The 14890-nt window shown below is 43.0% G+C and overlaps 1 protein-coding gene across 1 annotated transcript in view; it reads left to right on the top strand.

Annotated features, from left to right (window-relative positions):
- Window positions 1–14592, top strand: part of GABBR2 (gamma-aminobutyric acid type B receptor subunit 2) — a gene marked incomplete at its 3' end in the record, with an annotated part of 516320 nt that extends 501728 nt beyond the window's left edge. The window contains exons 18-19 of the mRNA XM_081996348.1: window positions 7673–7790; window positions 14427–14592. Of these exons, the coding sequence (XP_081852474.1) occupies window positions 7673–7790; window positions 14427–14592 (284 nt within the window). The remainder of the gene's footprint in view (window positions 1–7672; window positions 7791–14426) is intronic.
- Between the last annotated feature and the right edge of the window lie 298 nt (window positions 14593–14890).

The raw sequence follows: 14890 nt of genomic DNA, 5'->3' as shown, positions 1-14890 counted from the left end.
TATGAAAAATAAAAATGATCCTCAAGAGAAACACTGGGTATAAATTTAGGAAGGGATGCTTCCCACAGCAGGTTGCACTCCATTAGCAGCAGGATGCTGGCGCAGAAATCAAGGGGAAAATATAACCTTTCTGCACTTACTTGTGGCTATGTCTACAAAAGATATCGATGCCTAACTGCTGCTTTACGTACCAGCATCCAAGATTGCCTGTGTTCCTAAGTTTCCCCCAGTACAGTTCCCTAACTTCTACATTTCTGCTGTGGGGTACATATTAAAATCACCTGAACGTACTGAGCCTTAATATACTGAGTGGGTTGGAACTATATACTATTGGGGTTTACAGGGTAGATATTCTCCTGCGTACTGAAGTTGCAAGACACAGTTTTCTGAACAGACCTACCACATAAAGCTCCACACAAAAGATGGAGGAAGGAAAAGGATATTTTCCCTTGGCCATCTTTATATTGAATAGGTTAGAGCATCCTTTCACCTGGGAATGAGGAAGACCTGGATCCCAATTTGCAGTAGGTGTTTGAAGCTTGATCCCACCCCTGGTGGTGAATGCATGAGTATTATGGAGTATCCTGATCCCTACCCAAGTGACACCACATATTCATACTTCCAGGCTCTAAGACACCATGTTCAACAACCCTTGCTAGCCTTTTTCAGTCCCTCCATTTCCATTTCTTCTGCCTCGTTTGCTCTCTTTCCCAGTTTCCTTCTTCCTTAGCTACATGTCTGAATCTCCTCTGTATTTCTCTCACTGCATTCATTCCCAATAGTCAACATATGTTCTTAATATAAATTTGCCATTCCAATCAAAGTAACAAGGCTTTGGAGAATTTGTGTTGCCGAGTCACTGCTGCTTCTGTGCAGATGCAAAGAGACATCACTTAAATGTACTTTAAAAAATTCTGGCCCTTACGGCTACAGGAAAGCTAACTCTGAGTGACATGACTATGCTTTCTATAGCTGTGTTTTTCATGTAACTCTCTGTAAATGAAAGTGCAGAACCTTGAAATTATGCATCTCTGATGGTACTTGAGCAAAGCTTTGGAATTGTAAATAATTTAATAGCATGACCGAGAAGTGACCATGTCTCTCACCTCTACCATGCAACTGGAGAAGCCAGTCTGATGTTGTTTTTAAGGTGATGACAAGGTTTGTGCCTACCTTGGACCTTGTAAAAAATGTGAGCTGAGAGAGAGGGAGTAGGACAGTGAAGAAAGATGCTAAAAATAGCAGCTAACTTGGAGCTAAAAATTATAGCAGATCATTTGCCACATTTGCATTGTGGACATGGCTGAATCCTATGTCAATCTTCTTTCTCAAATACCTTGCTGTTCTGAAGGAGTTTACATAAAGAATGCAATGTAGTGTGTCCCCACTGCTATTGCTTACACAAATTCAGGGCACTGCACTTCAGAGAACAGATAGTAACACAGGACTTACACACTGCCTCTTGAACAAGTCCTAATCAAACTTTAATGTCATGGTACACATCAGTAGGTTCTGGATCTGTAAAGATTGTCCAGAGTTAAAATTCCTAACTCCTATATCCAAGTGCCAAAGGAGGTTATTTAATTCTTCTCTTCCTTCCCCGCCACCCCCATTTACGTCAAATATGGATTTAGGATACAAAAGTTAAATTACTTTAGTCAAAATAGAGAGACACAGCTCTGCACTCCCATAACTGCCTGACCTCAGGCAAAGCTTCATAACTTTGGAGTTCCTGGTTAGTTATTAACAGCAACAGGTCCTGGTGTAGCCCAGGAGCCCTTTGCTGGCACAGGGACTCCCTTACAGCACATTTCAGTTCAGTACATCTCACTGAAAGAGATATTATCCGAGACATTCATCTCCTGTTCACAAATGTTTAATGTCCCTGAGACATCTACCGCAATGGGTTATGTAAGACAAGCAATTAGGAAATGTGGTTTGTAGCTTATGGTTTGATTGCTTTTTTTTGATGCAGGCTTTTGTCCGCACTGCTAGATCGCTTTGGGTGGTCAAGCAGTCCTCAACACGCCCGACGGACCCCAGCTCTGGAACCTCAAATGGCTTCTCCAGTTGAATTTAAAAGGGCATCCCCTTAACTTCATTTGAGACATTCCTCAGATGATTTTGAGTCACTGTGTCTGCTAGCAACCTCGGCTCTGCGCACTGTGCAATGTTAGCTTCTCCCCCAGCTTGCTGTTTGCAGGATCTGGTCACCTTGCTGGAGAAGTAGAGCTGCATTGCAGCCCGGGTTTATAGAATCACAGAATCACAGAATCATTAAGGTTGGAAAAGACCTTTAAGATCATCAAGTCCAACCATCATACCAACACCACCATGCCCCCTAAACCATGTCCCAAAGTGCCACCTTTGAGGCAGGGATGGGCTGTGGGTGAGACCCACACTTGGCTCGGGCAGTTCCTGCAACTGGCAGTGCCGTTCTGCAAAGAGAGCCAAGCTTGGAGACACGGCTGAGTTTTCCAAGCTGACATTTGGAAAAAGGAGGAAAAGTGCCTGTAACTGTGATGTTGTGCAAAGAGGCAGGCTGTGCCGCACAGCTCCAGGGAAGTAACACCCTGGCACAGGCACAAACCAGAACTTCCCAAAAGGGCTCCCTGCACTCATGTGGTCGGTGTGCCAGAAACAGGAGAGACTTCGTGAAGGTATAGCTTATTTCTACTGTGCAAGTTCCTGCAGAGATAAAAGTTACTGAGGAGAAAAATACAGAGGGAAGATAGTGATTTGGAGGGCTGGATAATTTTGCTATGCTTGGAATCTTACTATCTTACTCTATTTGACTTCTATTTGACATTTTATTACATGAAATTATTTCTACATGAATGATTCATAGATTGCAAGAATCTCCATTTATTTCTACCTTTGCCAGTACACTTCAGAGTGGCGTGTTAGGGAAATTAATGAATGACAGCCATACTACGGAAACCACATAAGAAGCAAGAGACAGCCTTACAATAGCCCCCACTTATTAACAAACCCCTTTTTGCAAGTTCTCTCTCTGCAAGCACCCTTGCTTGCTCAGAAAGCCTTTTCTGTTTTGAGCCAAAAAATAGTCTTTACTCATTGCTGTAAATGGACTGGGAGCACTAATTTGCATGTCAGCTATGCCTACATCCTGTCAGTTGTCACCCCACTCCAAGGTTTCCCAGTGTTGGTTTTTCCCCATGCAAAAGCAGCTCAAAGAAAACAGGTTTCAAAGTCATGTTGCTCACAAATATGAAGCAAAACAGAGTTGATCTGTTATAGAGGGGGGGAAACACTGCTTTGGTGAAGTTAGTGTGATTTAAGCATTAAGCTTGAGATTGGAACCACAGATCCAAAAGAAAGGCTTCCAGAAGTAGGTGTACAAGACTTTAAAGGAATGTTCTTTTAAAGAAAGGATATAGTTCATTAAATCCTTTGTCTAGAGAGATATACAGAGATATATATACTAGGTTCTAGGAAGCCCAGCAAATGGATTCCAATCCTGAAATTGGAGCTTGTTTCTATTTCAACAGGGAGACCAAACTATCAGAGGTTCAGTGCCTGCCCTTCCTTGCACAGAAGTAAATCTCTAGTAAAGGGAGTTTCTTCTGATTTAAAGTAGTATAAATCAGAGAAGAATCAAGGCTTTTCTGTTAAAAAAAGTAATCTTCTTTTCAAAATATAACATCAGTCATGTTTTAGACCGCCTGGTGCTGTGAGCTAAGTTCAGGAGAACTTTTTCTGATCTACCCAGCAGATTATGTGATCATTTTAATTTTTCCTTTTGTTTTACTTTCTCTTCATCCTGTTCACATAAAAATCAGAAACTGGCTAGTCTTGTTTCACAGTCCAACCCACATAAGTGTGAAAAATTACAGTAGATTTTAAAAATCTACCTTTAGCGTTAAAGTACGCAAGGTTCTGTAGTAAATCAGCAAGGTTATCTCTGCCAGCTTTTATAAGTCATTATTAAACCACACTTACTTCTTTGTGAAGCGTAAAATATGCTTTCTAGCAAAGAGAAAACAGCAGTGGAATTGAAAGATGTGGGGTGAACAGCGGTTCTGCCATCTAGTTGTAAGCCATTGGTCGAATAACAACACTAAAGCGTAACGATGAAGACGTTCGATAAAGCTGCAGCGTACGAACGTCAACAAAGCAACCTCCTAGCCAGAGAAATACGGTTTCTAAAATCTCGGAAGGAACTCCAGCAGCGGCAGGCGCCTGGTGTTTTCTTGCCTGCAGCTGAGCAGCAGTCGTTAGAAACCTCGGCGCGGTTGAGCCAGCCCAGGTAACTTTGACAGCACCAGCTCGCGCAGCGATTATAGGTACGGCAGGTCGGAAGCGCGCGTCAGCCCTGGCAGCGGGAGAGGCGAGGGGCTGGGAGCGGTGACCGCCTCGCTGAGCCTCTCCGCAGCCGGCGTCGGGTGTGCTCCGGCAGCTCAGAGCCTTGTCAATGGAAGTCGTTTCTCTGCCACAGGTAGGCAAATGTCCTGAGCTAGAGCCTTCTGGCTCTCCCTGACGACCAGGCAGCAGGTTTGGTCTTCTAATGAAGGCATCAGGGAGTGCCGTGTGAGGCTCTTGAGATCTGTTTGACTTTTTTCCCAACAGTTTTATGAATGGAAAGTGCTCAGGCATCACTTATCCAGACTTCTGAGTTCCGGTTTGAGGTCTGTGAAGGTGAAAATTACTTAGAAAGTGCTTCTGGCCAATGTAAATTCCATTTTGAAGGTAGTTAGACCATCCCAGTGCAACTTACTCAGTAGCATCTTCAGTGATAGACAGTACGCTGAGAATGAAGGTCATTTTTCAAGTGGCATACTTAATGGACAGAGGAAGGAAAGATGAGGAAGTACTAAAAGCAGTGCTACAATTTCCAGGGGAAACCTGGAACTCAGATGTTTACCGTTACCCTTAATTTATTTTCTTTCAGTTGTTGACATATATAAAATCCATTTCCTCCATCCTTAAATTTTTTTAAGTGCATATGGTGTGAGTGATTTTTCTTTAAGCTCCAGCTCCAGGAAGCCTGTGACTAACTGAGAATCTTGCTCTTCATTATTTAAATGAAAGGTAAAGGGGGGGGGGAAGATAAAAGCAAGATATTCTAGTTTCCATAGCTGCAGAATAAAACTCTAACAAATCCTCTCCCAAAAAGCTTAACAAATAAGAATTACCCAACTTTTGTGTATTTTGAAAGAAGCAAAGGAAGAAGAAAAAGAATCTCAACATCGTGGTACCTTTATGTGGATTTTGTCTGTATTTTATACAGATACATTAAAACTTGCATGTGGTAACCTTGTATACAGAAATTCATGCAGTGTATTAAGGGAGAGTCGTCTACAAGAGTGATAGAAAAGGGTCTATTAAGAATAACACAGTGATATATGGGCAGTTGGTGTTGAAGGGTGAGTAGGCAGAAAATATGAGACTTTGCTCTACTTTAAACTAAATCCTCCACCTTTTTGACAGGGACCACCTCCTTCTCTCTCTCTCTCCCCCCCCCTCTCACAGCACAACTGAAAGCACCAGAAGCCCCTTTAGGGGCGTACAGTGCAGATTAATACACGAAATCACATACTCCCAAAGCCTGACAGCTGCATATTCCAGTCATTTGATGAAGAATTGTATCTTCAGTGGCTTTGTAAAAGTTAATTGCTTATCTTGGCCAAAGGAGTTGGGACCCTAAAATAGTTAAATAATAGACCTTTCCCAACCTTAATTACAACGGTTACTCAAATTTTAACTTTGGTCTGTATCATAAAGTCAGCAGTTTTCATTGCCAGCTTAGATCAGCTCAGGATTGAACGTTGGTTTTAATCATGGAAGTAAAAAGTGTTCTTTCCTACATGTCTGTCATAGAAATCACAAGGCTTTTATGCAGATTTCAAGCTCAATATACATAGAAATGCAATGTAAGGAAAATAAAAACTGAACTCTTGTGACAGCAAATGCCACACCAGCAAACTTCAGGTCAAACTTGAGATTATCTCAGCCATTGTCAGATTTGACTCTTTGCTGTCCTCGCTTCACATCTAAACCATCACTGAATCCTGCCATATCTCTTTTTTTAAGCACCCTTCTTGCTACAATTTAATTCCTTAGCTCTCCTTTTTTTTTTTTAACTGACATTTTCTTGCATCGAAAGAAGCAGCTTCATGTGTTCTGGTCACCTCCTTTTTCACCCAGACCCTTCTCTTCCATGCAACATAAGTGAAAAATCTCTCCTGCTCTCCTGAGCTGTAGCAATCCCCGTGTCTGCACATTTTTGCATCCTGACCTATTCATTTCTTTCCAAGTTGCCTGTTAGATTTTTCATAGCAGAAAGTGAATGCCACAAAATAATGCCAGTGCTGACCGCGCTGGGAGGGCAGTTATACATGTTGGAGTTTGCCCTCAAAACACTCCTGTCTCTGCTTCCAGCTTCTTTCCTCAGTCTTTGTTTCTGCTGCTTGTTTTGTCCCACCAGTGCTCGTTGAGAAGGTAGATACTTCTAGCTTGCTGGGACCTGAGCATTAGCTGGGGCTTCTGAGCGTTCGTAGAACAGAAAAGCAGCTTAAGCCTTCAATACACACTGGGTTTTTCCATGCTATTTTCATTTTCTCTTCAATATTTTCCTGCTTTTTCCCCTCATACCCATTTTTGCATTCAAATCCTCCAGTGTCCTTTTCTAATTTTTACTGTCGAGTCCTCTTCCATGCTGCCTTAATGCCTGCAGCAATCCTTGCTTCTCTGTGTGCGTGGCAAACAACTGCTGGTGATGAATTTGAAGCTGCTCTGTAATTATTTATGAAAACTGTGCGCTGTCCTCATTACTCAGATGTTTTCCATGTGACTTTATTTGGCTTAACACAGCAGGAGACTTTGGAGAAGCAGGCAGGAACAGAAAGGATCCCTGGCAAAGGCAGCCACCTTAAAATGGCTGCGTTCGTCCACGTTTCTCAGGGGGACGGATGCCACAGGCTTCAGCTTGGCTAGCCAGGGACTCCCAGGGCTCCCGGGGGAATCAAGCGAAGCTACCTACAGAGAAAATTATGATCTTCTGCACTATCACTATGCAGAGAAGAGAACGGCAGGAAGAATGAGATCATTAGCTGTCCTTCCTGCAGACAGCCTATGGACCAGAGCAACTGATATGAATCATATTTCCGTGCTAAATGATAGCAGATAGATAGTTAAATGACGGCACTTAATTGCTTGTGTGATTGCAAGAGTACCAAGGTTTTATACATCAATGAGATTATAGTTTTCCTAGGAATAGACTTAAATAAGAGGGTTTTTTTCTTAAGAAAAGGTAACAGTTTTTGAGTGCAAGATAATATGATGGTGTGGTTACATTAACCTTTTACACAGCCTAAGACTAGATGAGAGAGCATGATAGGGCTACACAGAGGTCGGCAACAAGGTTCAAAACAAAGTTTGCGTTTTTCTTTAAAGGTATGAGGGAAAACAAAAGAAGGTTAAAAGAGGTTTTGTCCCTCTTCTGTTTCTTCATGGTAGTTCCTGTGAAGGAGGATGACACCAAAAACATAAGAGTACCAAAGACTCACAGAGAAGCCTGAGAGTGTATTGGAATATAGGCAGGAAGACTTGACTTTGTGGCTTTAAGAACATCAGGGAAATTTTAAATTAAACAATTTTAAAATGGTCACTTAGTGACAGTAAAGTAAAATTGAATGTGTTGTCCACCCAGATGGTGAGAAAGCCATTTTGAAAAATCATCTTGATCAAAATCCACCAGCACAGTGGGGCTCATCAGACCCTTCCAGGACAAGCAAAGATCCTATAGAAGACATCAACTCTCCAGAACAGTAAGTATACACCATTACATACTGGCAGAGGAGGAGGCACTCCTGCTCTCTCAGGTATGCATGGGCTTGTGCACACACTCTTTCTACTGTTTTAGCTATAAATTCCATACTAGACACCAACTGCCTTGCTGATCAAACATTAATTTACATGATTACATTTCACAAAAACCTATATTTCTCTTTCATGCATTTTTATGGGAAGACCTTCACTGTAAACCCTTTCAGCCAGCCCCAGCCACAGAGAGAGCCTGGACCATCAGTGACAGAAGATGTGAATGGCACCTCCTGAAGCAGAAGTGGGCAACAACGTTGTACTGTGATGCCTCTCTCCCACCAGCTCATCATCCCCACCAGATTTAGAGTATATCAGGGGCACTAGGTTCTAAGGTGCCCCAAAGACAAATTAACATGCTTCTTTTGTCTTGTCAGAAACATCCATAACATGATGTTTCAAGTTTCTGTGGAGAGTTACAGGACAAGCTGTGCCCAACCACCAATGTACATTAAGGAGAGAAGAGGATGTACACATGTGCACCCTCATGTTATGACTGTTGTCAACAGTCCAAGTCCTTCCACACAATGGCCAGAGGGGTTCATGGTGTACACAGCCATTTTGTTCTCTTTCAGTCCTTAAGCTAGATGAGAAATAAAAAGTCTTAGGGCTTTTCAACGTTACCATAGCAGCTGGACCCAAGTTTTGGCATAGGAAAGCCTGCACCAAGTAGTTTCCCTTAGAAACAATGCTGCGGCTACAGGGAGAGGATAGCACAAAGCACTTGTGAGATTCATGGAGGGGAAAGAGTCTTATGGTATCAGCTTTTCTCCCTAGGAACCTATACAATAAACTCAGGTAGTACCCTCTACCAGCTCAGCAGGGCCTGCTGTGGGGCAGAGCTCAGGGAAGTGCCATGCTTGCTTGTCGTTTCCCCACGGCAGTGTAGTTACACAGGCACCACTTCATCAGGATCTGAGCTAAGAGCTGTCAGCCTCCTGCTTTGTACACAGGCAGCTTAAAAGCTTATTTAAAAACAGAATAAATTAAACAAACTACTAGACTGAGTCAGATGTTTCATCAGTGACAGCAAACCTGATTTCAGATAGCAGTTACTGCCTTGTACTACCTGGTGCAGGAAAACACGTGGATTTCTAAGTCTGCCCTTGCACTCAAAAAGAACCCCAACCCAAACCTGCACAGGGGTTAATCCACGCACACATATGCACCAAAAAAAGCTCCCAGTACCTGAAATATCTGGTTATTTCACAAAAGCAGGGCTCTTGCTGAGAAAGCTCTCATGACTTTATGGGGTCAGCAGAGTGCTTTAATGCATAGCTATTAGAGGCCTGTCTTTTTCCAGCACCATTTGTCAGAAATAATGTAGTGTGAATGCAGTCCCATCTGCACGTGGCCCTCTTACATCAAGAGAGATGCTAAGAAAAACATAGACACTGAGATAAGCCAGTTCTTCCAATACAGATTTAATACAGGAAAAAAAAAAAAAAAACATTTGGTGATGAGAGAACCCCCCTAGGCTAGCGGTAACTGATGAGAAGACTAAGATTTCCTGCGGGTCACTACAAATCTGAACAGTCACTGACATTTATGGAAAGCAATTAATAAAGCTCTATTAAATCAAAACAGCATTATTCAGCACTTGCACAGCTGCGACTGTGCCAGGTCCAAGGGTCAATGTCTTCCCTGAGGATGCGTTGACAGTTTGGGTACCAGAGCCACACCGCCCAGGCACAGTGGACCTGCCACAGAGTAGCAACGTAGCAGTCTTCAGGACTAGGGTTTTGTGATTCCCTCAAGAGATTGCCTCTTTCTAAACTTTGTGCCCTTTAAGAATATCCTTCCTCATGCATGTGCTTTTTTTCAGCTTGTCTGGTAGCACTTCTGGCCTTCCATGGTTAGTAAATGTATCATTTTTGTCAAAAAAAAAACCAAACAAAAAACCACCACATTAAAGACAAGCTGTAGTTTGTGCCTTCTCTTTCTCATTTTGTTGCATACATAGGGCATCTGATAGAGAGGTAGTCACATAGTCTGCTGAAGCTATTCCTTATTCAAGAACAGAAATCTCAAGGACATTACTCTGAAAAATATTTCCTCTTTGCCACAAACCTATGAAAGGAGGACATTAAGATAATAATTTGCCTGCAGAAATATTAACTGTTCATTAGGTATGGCAAAAAGAAGCACCTCAGCTTCCTGTTATTGACAGCACTCCAGAGAGCTGACATCTTCCAGCACAAAAGTTCTTGTGGAGAGCAGAAAAGAGTTTGATTTGGGATTTTTTCATTCTTTCTTACACTGGTGCTACATTTACTAACTGCAAGTGTGATCCCCCATCCTTCAGCTGTGTCCCGAGTGAAGGCACAGCAGTACGCTTGCACTGTAGGCAGCTGTCACCCACTTTTTGCTCCTCATGTCTGATGGTCTGACTGGGCATGGCAAATTTTATGTGACACTATGAATAACCTACAAGGTCCTACCCATCAGGAAAGTTGTTTCACATTTGTCTCTGGGGTGTTGTTTATGGCATCTCAATCAGAATGTGAAAAACATTTGTTCAGTGCTTGGCTCAGATTTAAAACCCTGCACCTAAAGAAAATGCAGTCTGTAGGACTGCAGAGCAGCCTTAAAGCGTGAGTGTAGATGATTTAAAGTTCCCTTTGCCTCTTACTCCCTTTCCTGATGGGTAGGACCTGGTAGGTTATTCATAGTGTCAGAGAGAAAGCTGGCTGCTTTCTCTCCTGTTCACACTGGGTACACGCACCGTGTAAATTAACACTTCCAATTGTAGACAAAGCAGTGCTGGTGCACAGGCTCAAGCCCGGCGCTATGATTTTCCAGGGTGTTTATTAGCATATGCCCTTGCACAGCTGCATCAACTTGTGCTTCCCCAGGTAATGCTCAGGCACGGTCTGGTATGCAGAAGCCCTGTTTGGGGGGAGGTTGGCGGCATGGGTGGAAGCTGCACCATGCCAGTTCATCTCAGGCCCAGAGAGCAGCCTGAACTAGTTTATAATGGATATAACAGTTGGTTTCCCAGTAGGCTGGAGTGTCTCTCATGCAAAGGCAACTCCTTCCTCATCCTTGGGTGTGTGACCTGCTGGGGAAGATTGGTGTAGCTTTTCTGGACGCGCTACTTCCGTATCACTTTCATCAGTGCAGTGTGCAGAGATATTAATCAGGATGCTATTTGTATTCCAGCCTGATAGTTACCTGCTTATTTATCTAAAGATCGCACCAGTCAGCTTATCTGCATGACAGCCACACTAACACATTCAAAGGGGTAATCTGCCGTGACCCTTAAAGACATTCTTCTACGCAGCTTCATTCCTGCATGTTGTCTCATCTCATCGGTGACCTACATTTGGTGAATTAGTTTTTGACACCACTAAAATTTATACTGTTCTCATTTTAACAGCAACAATACGTAGCAGTCTTCCAGATCTCTGAGTAAAGGTGATGATAGATTTCTGCAGGACCCCACCAAAACCTGCCATTTTGATACACTACTTCCTATATGTGCTTGTTTTTGTAACCTTCAAAGCAGCTAATCACTGTGTAACCTTTATAATAGAAACTAACTTGATATCTTTTGAGCTAGAACACTGCTTTCAGCAGCACTTAAAAGACAGTCGAATACCCTGCCAGAGCCAGTGATGTCAATTTTAGTAACCAAAATACTCATCAAAAAAGTTGGTTATGACTGGATTATTGCATTACAGCCATATGCCTTGGCATGAACAAGCCTCCTTTATTCAGTTTCTTCACTGACAGTGGTTCATATTAGTCTATCTATGATCCTACTTAAATCTGTTGTTAAAAAAAGGTGGATTTAGAAGTTAGTTTACTTGCTAGTACATCTTGCTTTATTACAGTCTTTTAGAACTTCTCCAGCTGCCCAGTTGTTAAAAATCAACATTTATGAGCTGAAGGTTCAATTGAAATGATCTCTGAATGCTTAGACACAGTTTACATGGTCCTGCATATCTTCAGATGTTTAACTGTAGCAGCAGTTGTTCCAGACCCTCCACTTACCAGTGGATCTCATCAGTGGTTTTGTAGAGCAGAACCAAATTATTTTTCAGATGCCTCTGCCCCCTTTGTAGCATTGTGCATTCCCATGTGCATCGCATTATCTTCCTGTGTGCGTTGACACTGGAAGGCAAGCTTTTACTTGATTTTATTTATCCCTAATAAATGGCTTTTCTGTACACAGCTGAGGGTACATGCCCTATTCTAACCCAGTACCCTGAGAACTGACTGCTCTGTGTGTGGCAACACCTTTCGTTCCCATCTCCTTCAGCAGCTGTAGAAAACCACTAATACTAACCATTCCCTCCCCAACATACTTGACCATATGCTTTGCCATATCTATATTGTATGGACAACTCGAAACCAACTGTATGCCATCGTCCTGAAAAGCATTGACAAAATGCAGCAGAGGAGGAGTGGGAAAAGCAGTGATATGGGAGGAGGAAAAAAACCACACAGTGAGGCAAAGTGCAAGATTTACTTTCACCTAAGGAGAAAATAGCAGTTTTGTTTGGATTTTGTTACTCGTTTTGTTTTGTTTCTCCCCCAAGAGTTTTGCCTAAACTCTTAACTGTGTGCAAGTCTCCAGGCTACAGTCCTCCACCCCAATTCCAGGAAGCAAGTGTTCAAGTGAAAGTAAACTTTAAGCGCAGTTAAAACAAAATTTGCCACCCACTGCAGCCACCATTGGCATAGCCAAATAAACATGCTTTGTCCATGGTATGGCTAACACTTTAATGGGTGAAAAAAAATCCCATTCACTTGATTATGCAACTGGATTCCCTTGGAACAGCTTCAAAAAGCTCTTTAATGAGAAGTCTGTAACAGTTGAACAAAGTAAGCATTTCCACTGGTGGGAAAATAAGCGCGGGCGATTCTGCATTTGACCCTGCAACGAGAGGCAGAATGACAATCCGCAGTGTCAGGCTCATAAGGATTCAGCACATGGAAGCAGCGAGCCATGCCACCTCTGCACTCCTTGGGAACAAGGCATGGCTTCATTGATACCACCAGAAAGAGTTGGGCACAGCAGCAAAATAACAATGAATGGATTTTGTTAAATCCCAGGGATGCACTGCCAGCACTAAAATGATCAACACTGTGGATTAATGTTGCATCAAACTTTTAAAGGGAGGTTGGGGGGGGGGGGGGGAAGAGAAATATCTCCCAGCTAGGCAGACTACAGCTATTTTCACCACATCTCTGTATAAACAAGCCTTAGTTTGTAGGGAAGAAACTAAAGAGAAGCAGCATCACATTTCTTTCTGTCTGAATTTGAAAGCTATACTGCTTGGTCCCTGAGCAGTGAACTGGATGCCTTGGTAGCTGTCTCCACTTCCTAACACAAAGTGAAAAGAAATGAAATGTCATTTGAATCAGAAAGGCTGTCCAAAGGCAAGCTTTCAAACATACACTTCGTATAAGGGCCCGTCTATACAGAGTCATTATATCAGGTAACAGGGAAATATAAATTTTAAACTCCATTGTACTGATACAATGCTTTGCATGGACATTTTTCTTTTGGAATCTCAAAGCCTGTCTTCAGCTCAGCTCTGTCACTTTAGACATCTGTCTTTTCTTTAAAAAGTCCCTCCGTATTTCAAGAGTGAAAGTCTCCAAACGCAGACGCAATCCTGGTATAATAACATCTTAATCACTGAAAACATCTCTTGCACTAACGAACCTCAACTGGATTTTGATTTTATGAAAGGCGCCAGTATATCCACAGCATGGGGGTAGAAGAGCCCTTGTCTCATGGCACTGGCCTCTCCACAGAGAGGGCTTAGTCAGGCTATCTGTGAGCACGATTTAGTATCCCTTTAAAAAAAACAAAAAACAAAAAACAAAACAAACAAACAAAACAAAAACAAAACCCTACTGTGTCAATCTGCTTGGAAAGTTGGATACAGAATATTGGGTTCCTAAATACTGAATTTTGGTGGGTGGTAGGTTAGGCTGCTTTCAGAGTGCCAACTCTTCAGTCCCACAGCACTGACTGCAAGAACTTGAGAGCATCCACCACCTCAAAAGCACAGACCTAAACTGCAAAGAGGAACTACTTGGAAAAAGCCGTCAATCCAAATTGCCTCCCTCCGTGCCCCTGTGTTTGCCTTAGCTGGAGCTGCACAAATGCCACCCTTAATTCTAACACCCTTGTGCTAAGTGGTGCATGGCTTAAAACTCGTGTATGTCTACGCAGTTAGCCGGGGCTCTGCATGCAAAAGATCACTTGGCAAGGGGCGAGGGGTTGCTAAGCCGGATGCTCTCATTGCACACAACTTTTTTCTATGTCAGCAGTCTAACAGTTACTCTGAAAGTGCCTGGGAATTTCAGAAGGTTTTGGGATGCTTATAACGCACCCTTAGATCCTCTCATCATGTCTAGCCTGTCAGAAGAATTCTCCAAGGGGAAATAACACTGCGGTGGCAGAGCTCAACAGCAGTGAGTGTAATGCTCTTGGCATTAACCCTCTCTTACCACGGCAGCAGGCGCAGAAAATATCCTTGCAGCAACCTGCAAAACATATCAAGCACGTAATATATTACATTTTCCTCTTGGCTAACGCTCCTCTCTCTCTGTCTCTCTCGCAGCATACAGCGCCGGCTGTCTTTGCAGCTGCCCATTCTCCATCACGCCTACTTGCCATCCATAGGAGGAGTTGATGCTAGCTGTGCCAGTCCCTGCGTAAGCCCCAGCGCCAGCCCTCGGCACAGACACGTGCCACCCTCCTTCCGAGTAATGGTTTCGGGGCTGTAGGAAAGGGAGATCAGTGCTTCCTGAACTGCTTTTAAGTACTCGATGACTGGACTAAACATCTGACCTAGAACTCTGCTACAAACATATAACATTGGCTCTTACCGCAGAGGAGCTACCGCTGAGGCCGTCATCACAGGAGTGCCCGTGGAACTCGTGTGGGAAGGCAAAGGAGAAGGACACAAGGAGTTTGATCTGTAGCCTTATTCATGGAGTTTTTATTTCTTCACGTAGAAGTCACTGAAAAACGTTTCTTCCCAAATTTCTACTCACAGCAAGGAGGCTGGGAAATATGGATCTT

This window comes from Phaethon aethereus, assembly GCF_964289735.1.
Source record: "Phaethon aethereus genome assembly, chromosome: 2".
Classification (NCBI taxonomy): Eukaryota; Metazoa; Chordata; class Aves; order Phaethontiformes; family Phaethontidae; genus Phaethon; species Phaethon aethereus.
Note: the sequence above shows the minus strand (reverse complement) of the source record. Positions and strands in the feature narration are given on the sequence as shown.